Source organism: Oreochromis aureus, linkage group 8 (assembly GCF_013358895.1).
Source record: "Oreochromis aureus strain Israel breed Guangdong linkage group 8, ZZ_aureus, whole genome shotgun sequence".
Taxonomy (NCBI): domain Eukaryota; kingdom Metazoa; phylum Chordata; class Actinopteri; order Cichliformes; family Cichlidae; genus Oreochromis; species Oreochromis aureus.
In genome coordinates this window covers 12,548,148-12,574,272 of record NC_052949.1, presented here as the reverse complement: position 1 = coordinate 12,574,272, position 26,125 = coordinate 12,548,148, and the positions used below count along the sequence as shown (strand labels likewise).

Below are 26,125 nucleotides of genomic sequence, written 5' to 3'. Positions count from 1 at the left end.
ATTATCCACGCAGGCAGGCACTGGGGGAAAACCAAGCAGAAGAGCCACTAACCAAATAGTAATTACCAAGTGGAAGTCAGAGCCATGTTTGTTCCATTAGTTTGACCTTTGTACGCTTTATTCCTGAGATCTTCCAACATGGAAGGTCGCAGAAAAAACTTATTTACTAATACAAAATCAAGTCGAGTCAGGTGCTTTCAAAACACTCACACACACACACATGCACACAAACTGGAACACACAGCTATCCATACAATCCCATCTTTCTTCCTCTTAATGTCTGTTTGCACCTGTAAAGCAGTAAGGAGACCCTCTCTGCAGAGACCATCTAAAATATCCCAGGTGCCGCCTGTAGAGACAGGCCTGTTTCTATGGGGCCATCAGTGCACAAAGGACAAACACACACCTTTCTTCTCAGGAGGCCTGCCTTACAGGGGGAAATCTACCTCCCACATATTAATGAGAGAAGGGCCCTTTCTTTTCTCATAAGACTGCTTGGCTATCATTTGAGAAGGAGGGCTGCAGCAATTTTCAATCACCCTGTCCTCCCCCCCCACGCAGAACTCGTTGCCTTTGATGGCTGCTGCATAATTATATGAATTTTAATAAAAGCTCTGTATATTAATCTCAGGCCCCCGACAGTCATCGTAAACTTTCAGTAAACTTAACCTTCTTCTTGGTAATAACACTGCAACAACAAAACAATATTTCAATTAACCAGACAGTCATTAACTGTGACAAGGAGAGGAGACAACTAGGAGGGAGAAGCAGAGAGAGAGAGAAAGAGAGAGAGGAGGGTGAAATAAATGATCATAGTGTTAGAGTTAGGCGGCAGAAATGCCAGAGCGTATTTACCGAGGCACATTACTCGTGCTTTGAGACACACAAACTGTCTCCTGGAGAACAAATTGCAGGAGCAACACAGCAGCAGCCAACAAGCAGTCAGTCCTGCATGGTGGCCTGTTTTTTTTTTCTCCCAGAGACCTTGCTCTGATACACAGTCATAGTTCTGATGTGCTGGCACCCAAAGGTCCTTGTCCAGTAGTGACTGAACAGCTCCCCTCCCCTCCCAGTCTCTCTTATCACCCTGCTTGCTCAAAAAAAAAAAAAAAAAAAAAAAAAACAAGACGGAAGACTGCTGCTAAGCTTTTTATCGCATTTTCAGCTCAGAGTGAAACGGTAAAAAAGTCTTCACACTTAACTTTTTGCTTTGCCTTTATTGTCACATATTTCATTTTGCTCTTTGTCAGTTGCACAGGCATGTTTAGCTCTGACTTTCTTGTCCTTTTACATTGTTCAAAACCCCTCAGCTGAAGCTGTGGCTCAGCAGCATAAAGGCGTACTGTATGGCACTTGATCTTACCTACAGGGTAGCTTTGCGACACGCTGGGGCCCAGGTCTGGGTTGGCGCTAGAGGATAAACTGGGTTTGCCTTCGTCCAGGCTGGAATTCAGGGCAGGAAGCGAGTACTCATTAGCCTGGGAAAAGGACAGTTGAATCATTACACAACCAAACAATACCTAGATGGAAATCCTCCTTTCTCCTCCTCCATTAAGCGTTCCACACAGGCCTGTGTGAGTATAAATTTGTATGAGAGCATTGTGTGTGTGTTTTGTGTGTGTGTGTGTGTGTTCATGCTGCAGGGTGGCAGTTCAAGCATATCATGAATGTATTTTGGTATTGTCTGAGAGGAAGTGGGATTTTGAGATGAGTGAAAAGCCAAGGTGTCAGCTGGCCCTTTGTGCTTGACTGCAGTGCTACTCCTGATCAGCCAAGGGAGAAAGCAGTTCTGCTTTGTTACAGACACACCATGTGGCCTCGTTTAAGGAACACTATTCACGTTTTTTTTTGGGGGGGGGGGAGTTTTTTTTGTTTTAATTTGGAGTCTAAACCACCTTTAAATTTCATTACCTCTTATCTCTGAATACAATCACTTGTACAGCTTGTGTGTTTTGTTATCATAAAAACTGTTGAGGCTTTTCTTTTTGTTTGGGCTCAGATGTTGGCTTAAAGGGCCAGTTCACCCAAATCATGCAAAAATACAAACCCTTAATCCTTCTGATATTTTGAAATGTAAACACATCTGGAGCCACCCATTTAGTAGAGACTGACGGAGGTGTGACTTTTTTTTAAGGAAAAATTGTCAAAACACTGAGGTTTGCTGTTAAAGATTTTCATTATTATTGCTAATCTATCAAATATTTAAAAAACAGATTTCCTCATTTCTTTTTTCTTTTAAAAAATAATATTTTTTCAAAATAAACTTTCCTTTTAATTTTGAAAAAATAAAAATTAAAAAGACAAACAAAAAACACCCCCACATGAAATAAACTCTAAAATCGATAAAAAATAGATTATTTAAATAAAAAGTTTAAGTAAAATATCATTATAAATAAGTGAGGATTTTTGATGTAGACAATATTTATTAATCATGACTTTTGATCAAAAACTCATGGCAACACGTCTTTTCTTTACTGTATATTATTTTAGCACTGTATTATCTGCACTTATTATAGAAACGTTTTTATTATCAGAACTACTGAAACCAAAGCCTGTAAAGGCACTGTGGTACACAAAAGCCTCCCATTCACCTTCACTGCACTGGGATGGAATCCCAGGGACGTCTATCAGAAAACAAACGAACAAAAAAAATCTAACTTCTAATTTGGGTGAACTGACTTTTTAATTAAATAAAAAACTTTCTCAATGTAAAAAAATACTCTTCCAGCTTCCCCTTTCTTTATCATGTTCCCTTTGTAAATATGCTTAAAGACACTGATGGCAGATGTTAGCAGATTTTTTTTAATGAGATGAGACTTCCGGAGTCTGAGTGTTGACAATGTTTGTCCAAAGCACAGTGTGCGTGGCTCAGTGGGCCGCGCTCCCACAGGAGGACGCCTGTGACCCCGCTCTTGTCTGCCACTATCACAGATAAACTCTAATTGTCTGCTACAACTGTTCACTGGCACAATGTCGGATGTTTTCCTCTATTCTCGCAGGCTTCAGACGCCAAACAGACGTTTTATCATGCAGATAAAGGGCAGGAGGGGGAAAACTGAAAAGATAGGTCTGAAAAGGATGACCAAATGGCTAGCAGAAGTGTGGGAGGGGTGAATCCATTGAGTTTTGCATCTCCAGAATGGCTTTTTAATGCCTCGCTACAGAACCCAGACACTGGCTAATAGGGACACATTTTCCAGGGGAAAAAAAGAAAAAAAAACCTGAGGCACCCATGAAAGGGAAAATACTCTGATTAATATTGCATTAAATTAAAGCTGATTTTTCTGGACTGTTCCTGGCCTCCTTTCTTTTTTCTTACTTACTCACCCCCTTTTTCTAGTCTAACCCTTTTCCCTCTGCCTTTTAATACTCTCCCTGACGCTCTTTGTGATTGCAAGTCATTTCCAATTCGTTTTGGTATTGATCTTCCAGTAGAAATCAGTTTTGTAATTAGCTGCAAATTAGGCCCTCTTCTGGAGGTGAGGCCTGTCCCACTGATTTATCACCTGCGTAATTCGCCCCGATTGGAGAGAAATTAAAATGAACTCAATTAGGTGACTGCTTTTGCTTTATGGGTCCGACTTGTAGTTCGGTGGGAGAAATTAATAGTCTCTTGTTGTTTAATAGTATAATGAAAGTAAATAAAGGTTATCCATTGTAATAAGCCCAGAGCTTTTAATAAGCGGTGGGTTCTGGCTGTCGTTTTGGTGTGGGGGGTGGCTGTTTCCCAAATGCCTCTTAATTTTTCGAAATGAGGATGGATGGCCAGAGTGGCTTTAATATCAGGACCAGGAAAAAGGTGGAGGCTAGTGTTTCATACATCTATTTCATGGGCATGTGTTACAATAAAGGCAGCTTTTTGAGGCCGCGTCAGTCGTTGCACATTAAGATATGTCATAGAATTGGAAAATAAACAACAAAGGCAAGAAACAACAGTTGAATAGTGTGGCAAAAATGAAGAAAAAAATCTGGGTATTGATTAATTTCTGTTGCTTTACTGTTATTCTCAATTACAGGGAGTACACAGAATGTGTTTTTCATCACCAAATCAATAGTATGTGGGAGTTTTCCTACTGATACCTCCAGCATTATACATGCTGGGACTGTAATCCCAGGCTTTGCCATCTCAGACATTTATTTAATTAGCTTTTATTTCCAGGAAAGGGTTTGGGAATATATGTGACAGAGGTGCTTTTTCTGTGTTTGATTCAGTACTAGCATGCTCGGTTTTCGGTGCTGCAAGAAAGAAAAAGCAAAGATGGAGAGTTTCGGTGCCACTAACCTGTTCTAGTTTGACATGTTCCGTCGTAGAGAAGACGTCAGGGTACGAGGGGCGTTCAAAGACCCGGTCCAACGCTTCCAGCTGCTGCTGTGTGAAGGCATCTGCCCTCAGGTGTTTCCGTAAACTCTCCACACTACCCTGAGAATCACTGTTTGGGCCAGAACCATCTGAACCATCTACAAGAAGAAAGAGCAACATTCGAGACACTGACCCCGGGAAGCTGGCCTTTACTTCAAGCTATGCACTTTATATTCTTCTCATGTTTTTTCCTGTACCTTCTCTGTGGGGGATCTGAGAAATGGAGTGCAGGTTTTTCTGTACCTTAATGGCTGTGGTGAGCCACTGGCTACATTACACAGGCTTTTCCCTGCACCCCTCCACAGTATTAACACCATCATGATCTGAAAGCCCTCTGGTAATTGATGGATTACCGTCACTTGCAAATATATACATGTTGTGGCAAGCATGTGTACTAATGAAAGCAGCAGCAAGCCCATTATAGTGCCTTTTCATTTCAGCCAGTGCATTTTTCTTCCTTCTTTCCTACCCCCCCACCCAAAACCCTACCGATGTTACTGAAATCAAGAGCAGCCTTCTTTTTTTAAGCACAATTTCCCTTTCACAATTCAATACTGCTTCCATTCTCGGTGAGCGGGTGGTTCCATTTGAAAGCAGCAGCGGAGGACAAGGGGCTGAATAAAATTGTACATTCTCGTTCAATCATCCTGCTCTCCAAACACGGGAATTTTCTCCCGACTCCTGACCTGATTACTCGTCTGCTGGGAGAAGGATGCCTCTCCCGTTGTTACTTGTGTGCAACGCTTTCAAACCTTCACAGACCATCCTTCCATAGCTCCCTCTCTTTTTCTCTTCTCCAGCCCTTCTTAACCACCCCCCACACACCCCCTCAGCCACCTCTCCTGGCTGCAGTGACAGTGTCTGTAGGTCTCCTTCCCCGGATCCCAGAAAGCTTCAGCTCCCTTACAAATCTGTCATTCTAAATTTGCGGCAGATTATGTTCTCCCCTCAGTGGGAGAGTGGTGATATATGATATGCAAGGCCGCTATTGATTGCCTGATCTGGTGGCAAGAGGGAGCTGAAATGAACTTGAAATGAACATCATGCCTCAACTCATTGTGCGTATAATACTCTACTTAATCCCACATTTTTCTCTGCCATGGAATTCAATTGATCAATCATGTCTGTGTGATAGTACCATTTGGGAGGGTTATTGCCGTTCTATTCTGCTGCTTGACCTTTTTTCACCGGCTGAGGCCAGAGGATGAACCCGGCTCTCCAAAGAGGAGCTGAAGGAGCTATAAACAAGAGCGTAGGTAGGTGTGCGTAAGCCAAAATTGTGCTGATGGCTGCAAAAATGTCAAGTAATAAAGCGTTTTGCTAACAATATCTTGTTAACTGTTACTTTCAGTCCCCAAAATAAATGCATTAAGGTTTTATTGAAAAGTGCTGCAGAGATCTGACAGGCTGTATTGTTTTGTGACGCAAATATTGCCATGAGTTTCTTAGTCAGTGTCACGTTTGCATAAAAGACTTTTACAGAGCTGCATTGTGTGGAACGCTTATATTTTTGGTATGCGGAAGATCTGATTTGGGAGATTAAAGGTTTCACTGGTGCATCATTTACCTTTCAAAGAGGTAATATGAGGTAATGTGTAGAGGGTGTCTGCAAAGGAAGGACGGCAGCATCATTCATTTCAGCAACTGCCCTAAAATGAATTTATTTGTGTAATTAATTAAGTGACAAAGCAGCCACAGTAATTATAATGGTGCTGTGACAAAGGGGGAAACTGGGTAATGTATTACATAGTGTGCAAAGGAAGAAGTTTGAGGTGGTTGAATTTGCTCTTTGCTTCCAGTTTTGAAACTGTGAACGTTGGCATGACTGCTCGATTTACATCAAGTTAGATGAGATAATCCATTCCAGCCCTAGTCTGAATATAAATTTGAGGTTTTAGCTTACAGGACATAGGTTAGCAGTAGAAAGTCTGTATATAAAAGATGGATGCAGCTCTGAAAAGTAAAGTCTGATACAGCTGAAGAAAATTTAAGTGCATTTGAAAGAACGACCCTTTGGCTCCCTTGATCTATGACCCCATTAAATACTTTCCTAATGAGTTTGTACTTTCAATTATTAGTGCAAAGTCCTATTTAATACAACGTGACATTCATTTTGTAACGTATAGTCCCATGAAAAGTTAAATAGACCATAAAACAGGATGTATGAGCGTACAGTGTCCTTTGTTTCTTAGTCAGATCCACTCCTTGGTACCCATGTTTCATTTTAAAAATAAAAGATGTGATGGCCAAACCAGGAGTCAACAAACAAATTGGTGATGTCATGCTTAGCACAATAGCATATGAAAATCCCCCTTTATTGCCCCTCATAGTGTGACTCTATACCCCCCTAGAGGGGCCTATCCCCACTGGTTTGATCTGTGCAATACCCAGCAAACACAAAGATACAGCTCTGCTACTTTGTAAAAAGTTTAAATTATTACTTTAAGAGCATAACACAATTCATACACAAGAAAAACAAGGAAAAACCTCCCCCAAAAAGCTACTTTCTTCCCCCTGGAGTGGCACTTTGGCACATTCAGGTGGATAATCTCACCTGCTACAGCTGCACCAAGTCACTTTATCAAACCCAGTTGTCCTCTTTGCTACCAAAGCAAATAGAGTCATTAATTACTTTCCATCAGCGAGCCTGATCCACAACACCCTGATCAATAACCCCAACCATATTTGTCATTCACCAGTGTGGAATACACTTCCCACACACAAGACAAACCATCCTGGGTCAAGCTACACACTTTTCCTCCCACTCAGTCCAATCTGCCCTCCCTGCTACTGATTCTCTTCTGACAAATCAGCAGAGGTGGTGTTTTGGTGAAGAAGATGACTCTCTTAAGACCATTCAGGAAGCTTTGTAATTATGATTCTTCAAGCATGCGTTTAAATAGTTTGGAGAATGTTTTCCCCCCAAAAAACACCAAAGCCCCAAAAGAACATATTGTTCTTAAGTGAATTATGACTCCTGTGCATTAGGATAAAAAAAGAGTACAATTATGTCATTATAAGTGCCAACAAAACTTCTTTAACACCAGACATTCCTGTTGCTAGTGAAAGCTGTTTTTTTAAACCATGACTATGATTGTTCTCTCACCTTATTACCCCTGTTGCTATCATTAAAACCCATGACAAAAGTTGCTTAACCACAGCAAGGTAGTTATTTTAAGTCAAACCTAGAAAGGCCTAACTGGAAAAGCTCTGGAGTGTGAGGTTTTTTTGTTTATATTTACTTTTTTCCATACTCAAGATTGAAAAAAAGTATTAAAATGAGTATCTTAATTAATAATTTCATAATAATTTACATTTGACTGATTTCTGCCTCATTAGTTTAACCTCTTAACACCCAGTTTATCACATACGATATGCAATTTTTTGTGTTTTTGAGACTTCCACATGATCAGTGTGATCCCACCCCCAACATAAAAAATTAAATAAATTGTACAATACATTTTTAAGCAATAAATAAACAATAAACTGTCACAAACTAAACTCACAAATGCATATTTAAAAAAAAAAATAGAATTTTCTGCTACTTATTTCATGGTTCAGGCTTTAAAGAGTAAATGTGTTAGCGAGCTGAAGCCGCAGTCAATTAAATTTGACCAAGCCTGATCTACACAATACTGGAAAAGTGAGATATTTTAATTTAGAAATGTTAACTTTACCATTGTAGCCACACATATTGTTAAATAAAAATGCATCAGCTTGTATAGGTGCTTCAAAATCTGTTCAGAAAGTCTGACCCATCATCTGGTCATTTCTAAATCTGCCCATTACACTGCAGTGATAATAATCTCTGACCACAGTGGCTTTGTTGTTGCTTGTCCCGCTCTGTGGTCACTTATTGATCACCGCTGGCACTGAAGATATTCATCTTGACATCGGTCTGTATTAACACTCTGGTAACAAGGGAGTAGCCTCCATCAGATCAGATAACCAGCTTTATGAAGCAGCCTCCTCTCTGCAGGATTGGCACCCAGAGGTCATGACCCCTAGCAGGAGACTTTAGCCAATGCAACTCCGAGTCTGAAGTCGGTCTGCGTGACTGGCTTCTCCGTCACAGTTGTTATTTGTGATAACAATTATCGCAAATGAAGTGTAGACTGAGTATGAATAGCAGCTTTTCTTAGAAGAAGAGAGTGGTTTCAGAATAAAAGTTTAAGCTATTTCGTTTAATGAAAATTGAGTTTTGAAGTTTGTGTTTGAGGCATGAGTAGGCACCTTGAGGTCAGGAAAGACTCCCTCAGATGATTGAGCTTTGCCCCCTCCCAAGTGTACTCCCACCCGGTCTGCTTCGTGTTTAAATAACATGTCAACATGCATACGAGTTTGTTCCCTCAACACATTCACGTATTTCACAATAATATACCTGTATAATTTCCCGCCTGATTCAATTCTTGGCTAAATGAAATCAAATTAAAACTCGTTTGCATCAAATTGGATGAACTCAGCTTCATTTTGGCTTGCTAATTGATTATTCTGATTATGTAAACATGGATGAAATACTGTCTTCTGGATGTAATATGTTTTTTTATGTGTTACTGTAGGCACAACAAATTGTGTAGGTCAGCAGAAATTAAATTTTGGTAATTATTTAACCTTTTGCAGCTCCTCTTATGTGAAATTTTGCTGCTTTTCTATGTTTCATATCACTCTAATTGGAGAATTTGAGAACTTTAAACCCCTTTTTTTAGCATTATCTCACATTTTATTAGCCAAACATTGCCTAATTGATTACTTGCAAAAAAATGTGATTACTCCTGAGAGTTTGGATACGTCGAATATCACCTACTGGTGGCCATTAATTTGTTGTGATGTTGCCAAGCTTTTAAAGGCTTTATTAATCTAATTCGGAGGTTACACTTCGGTGCTGACATTTTGCTGCACTCCCAGTTCCTGTGTTGATTCTTCCTCTCTCCCAAAACAGATGCTGATACACAGAGCAGGGTGTGACGGCGGCCCGCTCCATCACTCATCTCCATCCACACGCATCAGTTCAGTCCTCATGACGCTCAGAGATGAGAAATAATTAATTCAACAGCTACTGAAGCACAGAATCACATCCATTCTGACTGCCACTGGCTATTGTTGTTGGGTTTTGAAATATATGATGATCATCTTATCATGAAATTTCTCTCTTGGTATTTCTTTCATAAATCAAAAAAGAAAGCCAGACAAAAAGCAAGAAAAGCACACACAATGACTGAAATTAAGAATCATCTACTGGTCTGATTGTGCAATTGGCGAGTCGCTTTGAAAGGACATACGATATCACTTTAAAGGACCGGACACACTTCATGGACACGGCCTGTTATCAACACACCTCCGAGTTGTCTGCTTAAGTCAATTCAGCTCTTACACACATTCACTAATAACATGAAAAAAACGAACAAACTCAAAAACAACACTGAAAGCAAATTTGTGCTCAAATATTTTGACTGTTTTTACTTCACTCGGGGAGAAGCAGCTTCTCCTTTGTCTTTTCTGAAGCCCACAGTGTCAGCAGCAGTGGGGGGTTTTCGAGCAGGGATGCAGGGGTGAGGCGGGTGGTGGGGTACTTGGATGTTAATCTGTGAGGTAATAGCTTTTCTCTGCAGAATTGCGAATTCTAATATATGTCAATTTGTAAAACGTGCAGACAGCCGTGGTCACCAAAGACACCATCTCCTGGGGTCTCGCTCGTGCTCCCTCCCTCTCTCTCCCACACCCTGTCCGTCTGCAACAATGGCTGCCAAGTGTAACATGCTACTTTTAATTTGTAATAACACATGACAATAGCAGATTAATGGCTCTTATGACACCTGTGTCCCTGAAGCTCCTCTTGCCGAGACCCAGTGTACATAACGTGTGTCACACTACATTATCTCTACATCCCGCCTGTAATGGGGGAACCTTTTTTAAGGGCACTGCTGACTTGGAAACTTAGGAGCTGTCTGCCGGCTTGGCAGAGAGCCACGGCTACTGCCTAAAACAAATACTCTGGGCTACACGGCCAATCCATTTCACCGGGGCTTGTGTTGCACACCGCCTCCCCTCCCTAACCCTTCCCCTCCTTTCCTTCTCTCTCATTTTTGTTCATGTTTTCAACCCTTGATAATGACTGCTTGTGCCATAATAATCATGAGGCTTACCAAGTTAAATAGGGCTCAGGCAAGCTACTGTGCTGTGAGGAAATTTAATCCAAGCATTAACCCAGTATACACTACTGCCTACTGAGTGAAGGAAGATATGTCTGAATAGCAAACAAGGCATTGCTGAAACACAGAGAGAAAATCTGCTTTGAAGCCAAAACAACAATGAAGCGCTCTGATAACAGCAATATCTTTCTAACATCTCAGAACATCTTTGCTTTCGTTGGTATATAATATGAATATGCAAATGCTACAACCACCGCTTAAATGTGATGTCAGCGGAGTCCACATCATGCATAAATGCTTTACTTTCAAAAATACACCCCTAAAATATTGTTACATGGCAATATCGGCCTCCTAAACCACAAGAGAGGACGGATTGGAGTTGCAGCTCAAATGTCAGAACATTATTCACACAGTGAATCACATTTACTCAGCGGCTCAAATTTATTACTAAAGCAAAAATCTTTGCATTCCTCATCATGCAGAGAACATGGCATAACTGTAGCGAGAGCCCTCGTACAATGGACAGTTCAACCCACCAGCAGCAAAATCTTTTTGTTTGGTAAAGTGCACTTTAAGGGAAGACAGCAACAGGACAATTGTGTCTACAGGGTAGCATCCTATGTAATATACTATTCTTACAAACTGTGGCTTGAGGCAAGACATTGCTTTTGCAGCTGTGTGTGGCCAAAGGCCCAAGGTTTTATGTTTTGGAGAGATAAAGTATCCATGACCCTGTAGTTTCAGGTAGGCACCAGCTGGCTTTTGCGAGAGTATATAAGAACCAAAGCTCCACCATCGCTGTCAGTATGAGCCCTACTCTGACTTAAACACGCACGCACACAGGCACACGCATCCACGCACACACATGCAGCTTTCTTCTCTTTCTATGTAATGCTGGACGAGCACCTAAATCACAGAAATGGCAGCACATCAGGGGAATCATTTGAGACTGAATAGCCATAGAAACATGGCGCTGTCACCTGGAAGACCTCCACAAAACAGGCCAGTTCTCCTTCTCTCTCTCTCTCTCTCTCTCTCTCTCACACACACACACACACACACACACACACACACACACACACACACACACACACACACACACACACACACACACACACACACACACATACCTTATTCCTCTCCATGCCCTTTAATACCTCTTTGCCCTTCAGTAGCAATCTGCATAGAAATGTGTGCATTCTATCATTCAGTGACTAGACATTACACCCTGGCTAATATGAGAGGTCCTCGAACGACTGAAAATGAACCCTTGAAAATACCAGACGTTTGCATTATGCCTCTGCGATTGCATCTCTTACAGGGAAAGACTTGATTATGTCATTTGCCATGTCCACGTCATGCTGGTTTTTATATCTTTGCCAGGAAATCTACCTCTGACAGGTCATTAGTCATCCCTCCCTCCCTGCACGCACATAAAACATCAATTCCACTCAATATCCCGCAAACCCCTGTGCTTCTCAACAAACGCCAGAACAAAGAAGACGCTATGTAAACTGCTGCCGCGCTCTGATTAGCTCTCATTCCAGAGCACTGCAGAAATAAGGCACTCATTCCCCACCCTGTTTGAGATAACTGCCCCTTTTCAGCAGCGACATCATCCCTCCATACCCATACACGCCTTGTAACACGAGTGCATCTGTTTAGCTATTCTCATCAGCTTCTTATGTAGTGACATTAAGGAAGCCTATTGCTTACAGAACCAATAATCTATATCGCCTCAGGCCCCCTTACATCCACTAACCTACGACTTCAGCTGCAAAACTAGAGCCACTTTTGCTCTAAAAAAAAAAAAAAAAAAACACAAGCCCTCCACAGAGCTATAGCCACTTTCTTGACTGACCTGGGTGGTTGGCTACATCATCTTGACATGTAATTATCTAAAGCCCTTTAATCACTTCCATAAAGATTAATTGCAGGAGACAACAGCGGAGGTCGTGTCTTCAAATCAAAAGACTCCTTGGCAGGTTGACACAGCAGTGTAACAGAGTTCAGACTTAGGTGTTTTATAAGGGTCATCTACTGGAACTGAAGCAGGTTTGAATGCTGTAATTGCATGTTCAGCACAGAGGGTTTTATAGTATAAAGCTGTAACCTCGTTTTTAAAAAGACTTTTTTTTCTCCTGATCTTATGTGTTTGTTTTTTCTTAAAAGTGAAAATCTCACTTACCTTCATCTCTTTTCCTCTTTTCACCATTGGATCGTGGAATACCCAGAATTCCATTGATGGAATAGGATCCCGCAGGGTCGTTGGAGGCGCTAGTTACAGGTGGAGAGGCTGTGCTTGGTACTGAGAAAAAGACAGAAAGAAAATCAGCAACTCCTATTTGATATACATGTATATATATATATATATATAGCACACATGGGAGCTGTAATATTACCAATTGTGTGGCCTGGTGTCGACAGAGATGTCCCATCAGGAGATGGATGGAAAGGCTGCTGGACTTTTGTTCGGATGATCCTGAGCAACACCAGAAAAGCACATGTCACCTCACATATATGACACTTATCTATACATAGAAATCAGTCATAGCAGTTACTGTGAATAAGCTATCAAATGTAACTCATACACAAGAGGGGATCTGGTCAGTGGTTCTACCTTAAAGGTGAGACTGAAGAAAAGTCTTCATTGCACTTTTGGTCTGAGTGATCTTGCAAACAAAGCATGAAATCACATCAATTCACCTCAATGATCAGCTTCACTGACTCTACCTGGCCCACACTAATCAGCACGCTCTCTCTCTCTCTGTCTCTCTCTCTCCCCCACTGCGAAGGGGGTTTCACTGGGCCGATCACAGCCCTATAGCAGCCCGCTTTGCCTTCCAGATCAAACATCTCCGCAGAACCACCAGCCCCCATGTGCCAGTGCGGATGAGGTTGTATTGATCGGGGCTTGGGGAGAAAAAGTTGGGGATTAGTCACACGGGCAAACAGATGCAAATAGAAAGCTATAAATTATATGTGACAGGAAAGCAATAGTTCCTTATTGCCTTGCACAAGCTTACGCCAGCATTAGATTCCTTTAATCTGAATGGCAACTGGGGAGAGAGGGAGCTGTCACAATAATTTGTAAACTTTAAAACTATTCATCACGTATGCCACGAGAGCCATTTAAAAGTACTAAAAAAAAAGAAGGCGGTGCGAGGACCATAGAGCCTTTTAAATGTTGTTCTTATTGCTCATTTGTGACTATGTAGATTACAACTCTGAATCAAAAATAGCATGCTCTTTTTATTTTGGTCATCCGATATCGATGTTACTGTAGGTGCCAGAAGCCTTCAGAAAAATTAATCCCACACTGTCATGAATTAAAAACAAAACCAAGAAAACTCCCCTCGAAGGCAAAGCTACCTAACAACAAGCCTTTGCAGAGAGCGCATATTGATGTTTTAATTTTTTTCACTTCTCCCCATAACAGTTATTCGACCCCTTGACTTGTGTGTGCTACATAAATTCAAAGACTTTATTTGGTATCCATGTTCTTGATATTGAATAAGCAATTTGGGAGAATGAATTAATGACCTGGCTGTTGCTGAAAATCCCCTGAAGAGATATTAAAATTGCTTTACTCCTGAATCAATAATATTGAACGCCATTGAAGACCTTTTTTTTTTTATGTCTAGCACCCAAGGTAGTGTTACTTGTTGGTTGTGGTGGCCCTGACGCACAGTACAACACTATCTCTGTAGCATTTAATAATGCATGCACAGGGGAGAGGTGTTTAAATCAAGCATCCCCTTTGTCACAAGTCCTGAGGTCAAACTGTCTGCCACAGAAACCCACAACTGGCCCCACTCACTCACAACCATCCAGCTGGAAAAGACTCTGCCTTGTTTTTTCTTTTTTCTACATCTTAACTGGGAAAACCCCTTTTTCAAGTACAAACATTTCTTGAAATGTATTAAGATATTATTATAGTGACTTTGAAGAACTGCTGCATCTAAGTCTGCAACTGACCGAACCACTGAGAATGTTTTCATTGTTAAAATTTCATTGTTATGTTAAAATATTTAGCCGTAGCTAAATCAAAGAAAATGCCCATAGAGTTTCATTTATTTTTGGAGCAAGACACTGAACTCTTACATGAGTTCTATTGAAAAATATATTCAGCATTAAGCCATAATAGAAATTCAAAGTAGCTCTCATATTTGGCTGATAGAATTACACCTCTTTGTGTTCACATTTTAATTTCCCACATAAACAAAGACACATAAGTCTCCCCCCTCACACACACACAGCTTCCTTCCAAAATAGAAAGCTTTAATTGGAATTGAAAAACTTTATAGGGCTCTTTTAATGATATTAATGTACATTTTGAATTTATCACATACATGTGTCTGAGCCTCCTTAAATGGGGCTTTTTAAGCAGCCACGAAGCATGAAATGAATTTTCTTCAGCCTTTTCTCTATTTAAAAGATGTCTTGTGTGGAGCTGTCCATGCTCTCCCATCAGCTCATTAAAATGTAATGCTGATGCTGGCTCTATGGAACAGTGCCTCTTAACCAAAGTTCATCACCAGGGATCTCTGGTGGTGGTGGTGGTGGGAGGGGGGCAGGGTAAGGAAGGGTGAGGTGGTAGTGGGGATGTCCTGGGTCTTGCTGTGACTGCCGTTTTCAAAATACAGGCTATAAATATACCCTGTTTAAAAATAATTACTTTGAAGAGAGATAAAAACAAATAATAGGGACAATTGTGAATATATACATATATATACGTATATATATATATATATATATATATATATATATATATATATATATATATATATATATATATATATATATATATATATATATATATATATATATATATATATATATATATATATATATATATACAACGATTTCCGAAATAATATCTTGCTGAAAAAACCCGCGTTGCTTTCTCTGTGTAGTAGCTCCAGCACATTAGATGTGCTAAAGAAAATTGGCCTTCTTTATAGCGCCACGGGATCTGGTCACCGAATATTGATCGGTTTTCATCTCGACAGATTCACTCAGTCCTGGATGTACTGCTGATTGTTGAGGGAGTTTGGTCTGAAAGATTGAATTGCACCTCTGAGACCGCAGGCAGCCTCGGCGTGCCGGGCAGCAAGAAGTTGGTCAAACAATATTCTGCAGTGGGTGGTGCGTTTAGCACAGACATACAGTGATAAATGATTTTCAATTTGCGCCCTGCCGGCCCTCTTCATTAAAGTGTTTACATCCGGCAGCCCGTCGTTTACCTAAACTACATTCACAAAGGAAAAAAAAATCCAAATTGTGTATTTATTTTGAAGTCACTCTATAATTTCCATTTTCCCCTACCTGTTAATGGATGAGACGCTGGGAACAGTGTCATTGTCGCAGATGCCCTCTGCCAGAAGTCTGTCTCTGATCTCCCAGGCAAACATGGTTGGGTTTTGTCTCTTGTAGTCTGCTATTTTTTCCACAACCTTTGGCGTGGCTACTTTGGGTTTAGACCCACCAATTACCCCTGGTTTGATACTGCCAGTCTCGTAGTATCTGCAAAACATCGTATTTTTAATAAAAACCTGCAATAATTAAATCAATGTGAACAATAAACGGACTGTTAACCTTAAGAGTGGATAAATCCAGTTATATCCTGTTTTAACAAGAAAGTGTGAAAGGTTTAACTTCTTAAAAAAAAAACAACAATCAGTTTTAATCGTTACCTTTAAATAAACATAAAAATAATAATTAATAGCAGGAAACCGCACGCTGTGCAAAGATATAGTTCTGTTGTCAAATCCTTTTAGTGGAGACTAAACTAACAAGTCATCTGACCCCCCCAAACTAACTGCTAATTATAACAGTTACTCAAAGGCAGTTTTCATTTATATTTCAAGATTATTAAAAGCAGAGCTGAGTTTAGTAGGCTATGTTCAATTCTCTCTCCCCACGTTATTTTACATCTGCGTTACTTACTCTCCTGCTAGGAAAACCTGCCTGGCTGAATGCAGGGCTGAGAGTTTTCACCTACCTGCCCAGGATCTTGCTGACGCAGCCGTGGCTGACCCGCAGCTGCCTGGAGATGTCGCAGGGCCGGACGCCCTGATGGGCCAGCTCCACTATCCGCTGTCTCACCACGTCCGGGAGGGGTCTGCCGTTCACAAACACCCCGCCGAGCTGGTTCACACCTCCGTGCCCTACGTGGGATACAACAGCAACACCACAAACAGACGTAACATTACATAAGGTCGTAATAGAGAGGAAGGTCCAGGCAGGTGAGTATTTAAAAAAAAATAAAATTATATCAGGCAGAAAAAAAATCACAGAGCAAAGGCGTGTGTAATATAAGTGAGTAGGCTGACCTACATGCATTTATTATTATCGAGACCCTCTAACGGTGTAATTTAAAATATATATATTTTTTCATTAAAAAAGTATGTAGCCTCTATTTTTATTTTATGAAATTACAATGCCATATTTTTCTTTGTTTCTCAAACAGCTTCACCAAAGCGACTCAATAATAATATGTTTTCAGAATAATCGCAAAATTAAATGATTGTTTCAATTGCTGGAGATTTAAAAGTGGACATAATGACAGCAGAGCAAAGCAATATGTAAGATATTAAATATTTATTTAATTTGGTCACATATTTTCACAAAATAAAAATTGACTAAAATACATTTTTTGTAATTATTATTTTGATGAATGTTGCTTGGTGTATTTTTGTATATGTATATATATTTTACTCAAATTAAGTTACAAAAATCAGTCTCAAACATTAACCTTTTAAAACAAACATCGTGAATTAAAATACTTTCAATAAATAAATAAATATCAATGTGACACAATATGCATGTGTTTATTTCTAATATTTTAATTATTATTGTAAATAATCTTTCTTATTGTGACATATTCCTCCTTAAATTGGACCTGTAAGCCTCCTCTACAACGGAAATGCATGTCCTGAAATTAATTTAAAAAAATAATATAAATATATTTTTGACACTCCATGAAAGTTTCACACAGTCGAAACAAAGACTTGATATTTTCTTAGCACCTCACGGCTCCTGTTGGCTATTAAGTTACGAGCTTCTTCATTCCCTTCATGCAAAGTTTAAATAATTGAACAAGCCTTGATTACTCATATTACATATTATTTTAGTAAACGGAGAGATTATCAATAATTCACACACATTCGCCAAATTACGAGTAAAGCACACTGTGCGTTGACTACAAAGTGCTGCACACAGAGCTTGTTGTTAGCTGGATAATTTGAGTAATAGATGTGTAATGTGTCCTGACTTATTAGGCCTACACACGCGCGCGCGCTGCGCGGGAAGCTACGTGGGAATGCACGTGTAAATTACAAAGTACCTGCCAACGCATGTTCTTTGTTTACTATGAAAAGTTGAATTTGTGCACATTGCCGCTGTGAGCGGAGCAGCTTGGCTGTGACAATTTCAGAACATTTCGCGAGGTTCAAATTCGCGCACACAAAAGATATAAGGTCTGAAATTCGTATTAAATATAATATTTATTCCACTGCCAGTCTTATGATTCCTTTTGAGGCTCTGTTCGTCCGTTTATCAGATGGTAATTTTATCTTTTTAAATGCACGAAGATGCCGGTTACGTCCCAAATTGCTATATAGGCTGCTGCGAGCCGCCTTTGTGCTGTGCAGAAATATTATATATTCCCGTTATTATTTTATCCGCATGCATGCAAAAGCTGCAGTGGCAAAGAAACTCGGGTTGTGCTACTTACGGTGCATCGCTGTAAAGGGGTCTGCTTTGCAGTGAATATCCATTGGATAGCAAAGGAAAGAGAGATAATCAACTGAAGTCGCCGTTTCGCCTTCCTATCAAGAATGAAAATGTGAAGAAGAAAAAAAGGTGATTCTACTCGATGGAGGGACTAAGTTTGCCCCTCCACCCCCGCTTCAGCAACCGATCTAATGGCAACTTCTTCCCCCTCAAAGTTGCCCTTCTTTTCTTTAACAGTCCCGTCCTGCAGCGGAGGTCTGGCAGGTGCAAAGCATGACCGAAGGATTGTTTCAGAAACACGACCTGTGCTCAGTTTATCGGTATTTTTTCAAAGCCTGGAGTGACCAGAGGTAATTCTCACAGCATGCCAGCGGGCAAACTGGGTCTCTTTTACAGAAACGAAACGTTCAGGTTCCAGTGTGCAGGGCCCGGTATCTCCCTTAGTCCTGGTGGCTTTGATTCACGCGTCAAAACGGCGAAGGGAACCTGCGCGCACGCACACACACACAAGCACACACACGTCGGGGTTTCTCTTTCGCGCTGGATGCGTTAGGCTGGATCTTTGGGTTGGAAATGAAGCCTCTCTCTGTGTCTGTGGTTCTAAAAGCTGCAACCCTCCCCTCCCTCCCTCCCCCTCCCCTCTGCAGACCCCCCTTTTGCTTATATGGATGACTTGTCAGACAAAGGCAATAGATGCCAACACTTTGTGATTCGCCAACGCAAAAAACCGGGGGTCCAAATGAGGAGGTCTCTGGGTCTGTCACACCGGCAGGAAGGGGAGGGAGATAAATAAGGAGTTCCGAGTTACAAATATCAGACTTTATTAGACATTATAACGGCAGTGAATTATATGATCGCATACTGGAAGATTTAAATCAATGAATTAGAGCTATATATATATATATATATATATATATATATATATATATATTTTAAATGTGTGTGTTTTCGTCTGATTTTTTTCCTCCCTAAAATAAACGGACTAACAAGCGTATTTTTGGGAATGTACCGGACATCCATCCATTCTTCAAAGCTATGAAATAGCTCTCCTATTCATTAAGCTTTTTTTTCTTTTCTTTTAAAAAAATTATTAATATTATAATATTATTGATCTTGCCGCCAGCTCTGGGCCCACTTTAGGCCCATTTTGTTTTTGTCTTTATTCTATTTCTCCCTTTAATCCGATATAGGAAATATTGAAACTGGCTATGTAAATGCAGATGTATTCACTTTACTACATTCTGCTGATTGTGATGATGATTGCGGTGGTTCAAACTGAACCGGGGTGATGGTTGGAGGTGAAAGTTGCTACGCACGCAGCAGTGCCGCCTAGCTTCTGTAGATGGCGCTGTATAGTTTCTCAAATTTAAAGGTGGCTGTCAAAGTGGTCAAAAAAAAAAAAAAAAGTTAAACTTGGGGTGCACTTGAGTGCCTGCAACCTGAGGAGTGAAAAACAGTATTCGAGTAAAAATATCTATCAGTTGTAGACTTGTAGACTCGTGCAAAGGGTTGCAAAGTTATTACTTTTTAACTGATAACTTTGCCATCCGAAACTGGAGAATCTTGGACTTCAACAATGATGATGAAGACAAGTGAAGAAGGTGCGTTTTATTTAATCTTACTAGCATCCTGTTTTACACAGTTAGAATATGTCAGTTTATATATACATACATACATACATACATACATACATACATACATATATATATATATATATATATATATATATAAACTCAACATATTCTTTTATAAGGCTCTAAATACAATATGAACATTAATTATTAAGACCAAAAAAAAGCACTTAGATTTTTTCACATATAAAAGAGAATAGAATTACCAAAATAAAAGTCTAGTATTTCTATCCACCTAATAATAATAATAATAATATCAATAATAATAATAATAATGATAATAATAATAATAATAATGCATTTTTGAGCATAATTCATATATATATCTCCGGGGTCGCTGGTCGCTGATGGGCGGGGTCGTACTGGGGGGCAGACGGCCGCATCTCGCACTCTGCCTCCTGGTCAGGTTAGAGGATGATTTCTCTTTTTGTTACTGTTTTTGGAGAGAGCTTCTGGTACAATATGTAGCACTATAGGCTGTAATTTCACACCCGGCTGCACATTTCCCTTAAAGCTACATTCTTTTTTTTCTCTCTCTCCCCCCTCCTGTAAGACCCCCACCATCACTAACACCACCGCCACCATCACCATCGTCACCCCCCTCCCTCAGTTTTCTACTCACCTTCTCTCACTCTCTCGCGTGCCCTTTTGCACCCCACAGTTGATCCTCCCCATACAAGAATTAGGCAGGAGGTGAAATTATTATTAATAATTTAGAGCAAATGATATCAGTGTGTTTGTCTGTTTACTTTGTTTGGCTCCTATTTGGACTGCACTTGCGGGCCCTCTGTTAAAAACCTTTTTGGAGGAGGGGACCGCTCCATTCAGCAGTTCCAGCCTGGGATCAGAGAGCTCATAAAAAGTAATTCAGGGTCAAAAAAAAAAAAAAAAAAAAAAAAAAAAAATATATATATATATATATATATATATATATCAAAAGGAGAACTGACATATATAAATGCACATATTTACACATATCTCCCCCCCAAAGTTTTACTTGTTATAATTAATCCCTGGTACTTTTCATCACGTGAACACCAAAACCAGAAACCTGAAACGAGTTGTTTAAAAAAATAAAATAAATTAAAGTTTCAAGAAATTAAATCACTGTCTCGTCTCCGCTCTGACACGCAGCAGCGGCATTTAAGACGATGCGACTGCATGTCAAGAGTTTGGAAAATGTTTTTGGAGCCTGTGTGCACCCATTAGGAGAGGTGTAATGTATTGACAGAGAGCAATTTATCTTTTGCCCCGCTTCCTAATGGCCTGTGCAGAGGAGAGAGGAGAGGTGGCATGGAGGAGGAGGAGGAGGAGGAGGAGGTGGAGAGGGAAGAAGGAGCACCGACGGTCCAGCAGCTCCACCCGCCGAACATCAACTCACACTTTCAGGCAACTGTGGGGAGGATGATCGAGGCGTCTGAGTGGTGGTTAAGAAGTTTTATTTCTGTAGAGGTGTCATATCAGTTTCCCCCCCTTTTTTCCTCCTGTGCAGGCTGCTGGCTGGCTCTCTCGCGTTATTCCAACGTCACCAATCGATCTGAGTTTCCCTGCAGAGGGGAGCTGACACCACTCGTTGTAAGTTGAATATTAATCCTTTTGGATTTAAGGGAGGGGTTCGTCATCAGATTTAAGTTGATTTAGATGAATTTGCTGCAGAATGGAGGCTCATTTAGGTTCTTTTTGCACATCGTGTAAACCTAATATTAATATCCACATTTTTATTTGGAAAAGATGCTCTGTACGATTGAATAAAAATAATAATAGTAATAACAGCCTTGTTATTTTGATATAGGTTTCACAAAAAAACCCACTCTTGAAATATGTACAAAGACCTAATGTCGTTGTTTTATAAGCAGGGGGATCTGAGAAGTTCAGGTCAGCCTCTCCACGGTCTCCCACTTACACATAATACAGTAAAACTTACAAAATAGCTCTCCACACCGTACTGCATATTAGATTTCGTCACTCTGCCCTGTGCTCCTGCAACCAGGCTACCATACTCCGGGCTACAAATCCTGTGAACAGATGGCGCATCAATTTGATTCCATCTTCTACACCGTGAAAGATTGATTTTGCACTTGCTTTTAATTTTGCCCATAATTAATTGGATCATTACAACTGTTTTCCATTGATCCCCTAGTTGAAACGTAAAATTAAAACGCGATCTCTGTTTCGTTTCTCTGATTTTATTTCAATATATTTATGCGTTTGTTCTGCTGAAGAGCATCCTACATTGTTTCTGGCGCTGTCAGCTGAGAGTCTGTTCCCTCAAAGAGGCAGCAGATTAATATTTCAGAGTTATAAAGTCATTATAACCTCAGAGTGTGGCCTCATTGAATAACAGCACAGACAGGGAAACACACGTCCGGTCCTCTCTGTCTCTTAACGAAAAAAAAAAAAATCGTTTTATTTTTTTAATGTTTTATTTTATGACAGTGGCATTATAATATCTCCCATTTTGCTCACGTGATGTTATAGTATATTAATAGCTAAATAATTAACATGTCTAAACAATCAGTTCTCAAGCTCTTGTTAATGCATCCGATCAGCTTTAAAAATATATTGAATATGTTAATATAGTACGTGCAAGTTAAAAAAACGAACCTTTTGCAATATGTAATTTTGCACATATTAAATCCACACTGCACATCACAATAAGAATAAACAGTAATAATTAAGCAATCTAAAGAGGCTTTTACCTCGATTTTTACGGATGTCAGCAATTTAGTCCATTCACACTTAACTGGAATCAATTACTCTTTAATAATATCGTTTATCTACTTAGGAATAAGGTTGAACTTGATATCTGAGCGTCTTCTGAATAGATTTACAGGTAAGTAAATTAAGCCATTGCACATTTTTGTCATTAACATTTGTTAAAGAATAATCTGTCAGCCTTTGATCGACATTTTGACGCCACTCTGTAGGCCCCACACGTCAGATTTTAGTTGTTGCTTTGTGTGCGCACGTAGAGTGTGTCAGTTCACTTCAGCCAATTTAACCGCTTACTGTCTTTGATGGCAAATCATGAAAAATTAAGAATAGGCGTAAAAGTCAATGCCATAGTTTACAGCTGCCAGGGTCGTATTTCAGAAGATAAAACCCACACAGGAAGAACTTTATCTGCTCTGAGGATCCGTACTGTAACTGTAAAGGTCCTTACAGCGACCTTAAAAAACAAAACAAAACAAAACAACAACAACAACAAAAACAAAAAACGGTTACCTTCATCCATTTTGCTGTTAACTGCAATTAAAGCCTTTCCATGTCTGCTGTGTTTTCAGGTTGGCTGTTCATCTGATGATCTGTCCCGTCATTAGTCCTCAACAGCAGCCCTCCACCCCCCTCAACGCACACACACACACATAATGAGTGGTTCCAGTCATTTTGTATTGTATTAAAGATCCAAATGCAAGTGAGATCAGGTTACATTACTTTGATTAGAAAACACTTTGTTAAATTACTTTTCATAGCCTGAGCACAAAGGCAGTCAGACAGTCGAGTTTCTGAGCTTTTCCATGCCTCAGGTAGAGCAAATCATTAAGAAAAATTAACATCTCATTTGCATTTAAACATGAAAGAAAAAAATTGCATTATTATTGTTATTATTATTATTATTATTATTATTATTATGTCATTATTATTATTATTTAGCAGGGTTATATGTTACAGCTATCATTCTTTGAGACCCTAAATTGGGGAATGAAGATACAGAACTGGCTCTTCATTCATTATGCAGATTTGGAAGTTACTGTTAAATATGCCCTGCAGTGTCGGATTAAAAATAGGACTGTATCTTGTCATTTTCAAAAGTATTCTCCATGTTGCATTTATTGCACTGGGAACAAGGGCTAAATCCTTCCTCTTCCCCATCAAACTTTCCACATGAATAGTTAAATGTGTGCCCCTCTGGTTTTAACTTCACAAAGACTGGCGAGGCTTTGCAGCAAAAATGGTAAGGGCATCAGGAATGAAAGTCAGGAGTGTTCTGGATAACTGTAAAGGAAATCATATGTATCTTTACTGTTTGTTCAATAAAAGTTAATTGCCACTGATGTCCAGCTGTGATCATTTCCCAAGCCTTCTCTTTTATCATTTTCCATGAATGAAAATAAAAGTATCCTCATCATCATCAGCCACCACTAACAGTGACTAGCAGAGCTGCACACAAGCATGTCTTTCAGTGGATAAAGGCAGCACACATTAGCCAGCCTCCCATAAGGCCCAGGGTTCATCACTATGGGAGAAGCAGGATCTCGTCTCTCTCCATCTTTTCCTCTCTCTTTTCCTCTATGTGTGTGTGTGTGTGTGTGTGTGTGTGTGTGTACAACAGAGATCAGCCCGAGGCGGCTCGGAGGTGTCCCGCCAGCTGCCTCTGTCCCATCCAGACAGCCAACAGCTTCCAATCACATGTCAGCAATATGGGAAACAGAGCTTCTGTCCAGTGGGCCGCTGACATGTGTTAGCCTATGGCATGTGAATGCATAATGTAGCAGTCACCTCCTGGTGGCAGACTTTAAACTCAAAATGTTGTATTTTTTGTCCAGCTCAGACAATTTGATTTTCTTAATTTTTCACACATTGTCTTGTTGTTTTTGTTCCTTCTCTGTCTTTGTCCTCGCTAGTTATCTTCAGCGTAATAATCGTGATTATATGAGCAATGATAGCTGCGCCCGTGTGACTTGCTGATTAGTTTGTGTGTCTGTGGGTGCGGGAGAAGCTGTGTATACACATATATTCCTCTCCCCAGAAATCTACGGATGAGCAGCTCCCACATAAGCTCCTGATCACTTCTGTAAATGCTTCCTGTCACCTTCAGTGGTGTAATGATCATGAAAATTGTGACCTTGATCTATGGAAAGCCATAATGTGACTGAATGGCCTCCTCCCACATACTTTCTCACCGGCTCTGAGCTCAGAGGTACGCTAAAGGACGGCTCTGAGGAAGATTGTTTAGCGGTAATAAAAAGCCAGTAGTTTGGCTTGTAATGGTTCGGGCATTCCTCCTCTTCACAGCCATTTGGCTAAATCTTCAGTGATGGAGGCCTGTGTGAATTTAGATGAGAATCTGGGAGATGTTGACGCTTGTCCTCAGGCACTGAAGAGATTTTATTGTCTGCTGGTCCAACATGATCAAGCACATAACTGTGTTTAGGGGACAAAAGAGTGCAGCAATGATGTTGTGTCCTGTAGTTATCATTTAGGGGTCTGATTTTAAAATCTTTTTGTAATGTAATCATGCACAAAATGTTGTTGGCTGCTGTCGTCTTTTGGCTTATTATTATTGTTTACTTGTAGGCTGAAAGATGAGAGCTGCAATCTGTGACTATGACTGTAAAAACATTTCTAAAATGTATTTTCTGTGGTTTAAATAAAGTAGGAGTTTACATGAATTTTAATGGGTGACAGTCGGATGTGTTAGGCACGAGGACAACTTTTCCTGCATTTGTTTTTCATTATTGTTTTGCTCCAAGTGAAGACAGAAAAAGAAAAAAAAAAAACCTCTGGCATGATGCTGCTCGAATTCTCATTTAGTCTGGAAAATCTGGTTTGCGCAACATTGTTTATGATCACACCCTTGCCAGCTTTTCATATTTAAACGAGCAAAGGTTTAATTACCAAATGATGACAGTGTCATATGGTGCCATGATGGCACAGGGTGTCTAATGAATGCAGAGGAGCCAGGGATGCGTATGCGACACTGAGTGACAGTGGGATGCACAGATCAAAACAGGAAAAAAAGAAGGGGGAGAGACAGTAAAACATCTGTAATTTGCAATTCACTAATGTTCAATGGTTGCTCATGGATTAAGAATTTTAAACTATTGTCTGCCAGATGGAAGAGAAGAGGGAGGGAGGGATAGAGGAGGAGGGTGCTTCTAAGCAGCATATTTACATCTGTATATCAACCCTAGATTTAGTAATCAGACAGAGGAAAAACCAACTGCCTCCAAAAACACTCTCGGGGCATCACATCTATTACCTATTTTCCAGCAGCGTAAACATTAGAGAATGATTCTACCATTTTTTCAGAGGTGTATTTAAATTTGCCAGGACAGCTTGCAGACTGTGGGGAGTTTTGTGCACAACTTGCTCTATCTATCTCGATATAATCACGAGACAGTTTGGAGTGCTGGACTCGGGTCTGCTCACACATCAGAGTTAATTTCACCGGGATGTTGATGTGCTCTGAAATATTGCACTGAAGTAATATCAGTTAGTGGGCCGCCAAAAGATGTACATGCTTA

General features: G+C 40.1%; 1 protein-coding gene and 1 long non-coding RNA gene across 3 annotated transcripts in view; one reads left to right on the top strand and one right to left on the bottom strand.

The window, feature by feature from the left end:
• The window catches only part of LOC120441389, a 62,859-nt gene extending 53,405 nt beyond the window's left edge, over nucleotides 1–9,454 (top strand). The window contains exon 8 of the long non-coding RNA XR_005614044.1: nucleotides 9,300–9,454. This is a non-coding gene — a long non-coding RNA (uncharacterized LOC120441389). The remainder of the gene's footprint in view (nucleotides 1–9,299) is intronic.
• pax2b (paired box 2b) overlaps nucleotides 1–18,797 on the bottom strand; it is a 29,598-nt gene extending 10,801 nt beyond the window's left edge. For both annotated transcript variants that reach the window (XM_039616157.1, XM_039616156.1), the window contains exons 1-7: nucleotides 18,248–18,797; nucleotides 16,514–16,679; nucleotides 15,838–16,035; nucleotides 12,912–12,991; nucleotides 12,698–12,817; nucleotides 4,283–4,458; nucleotides 1,364–1,478 (exon numbers count right to left, since the gene is read on the bottom strand). In XM_039616157.1, the coding sequence (XP_039472091.1) occupies nucleotides 1,364–1,478; nucleotides 4,283–4,458; nucleotides 12,698–12,817; nucleotides 12,912–12,991; nucleotides 15,838–16,035; nucleotides 16,514–16,679; nucleotides 18,248–18,290 (898 nt within the window). In that variant the 5' untranslated portion in view covers nucleotides 18,291–18,797. The remainder of the gene's footprint in view (nucleotides 1–1,363; nucleotides 1,479–4,282; nucleotides 4,459–12,697; nucleotides 12,818–12,911; nucleotides 12,992–15,837; nucleotides 16,036–16,513; nucleotides 16,680–18,247) is intronic.
• Nucleotides 18,798–26,125: the final 7,328 nt, after the last annotated feature.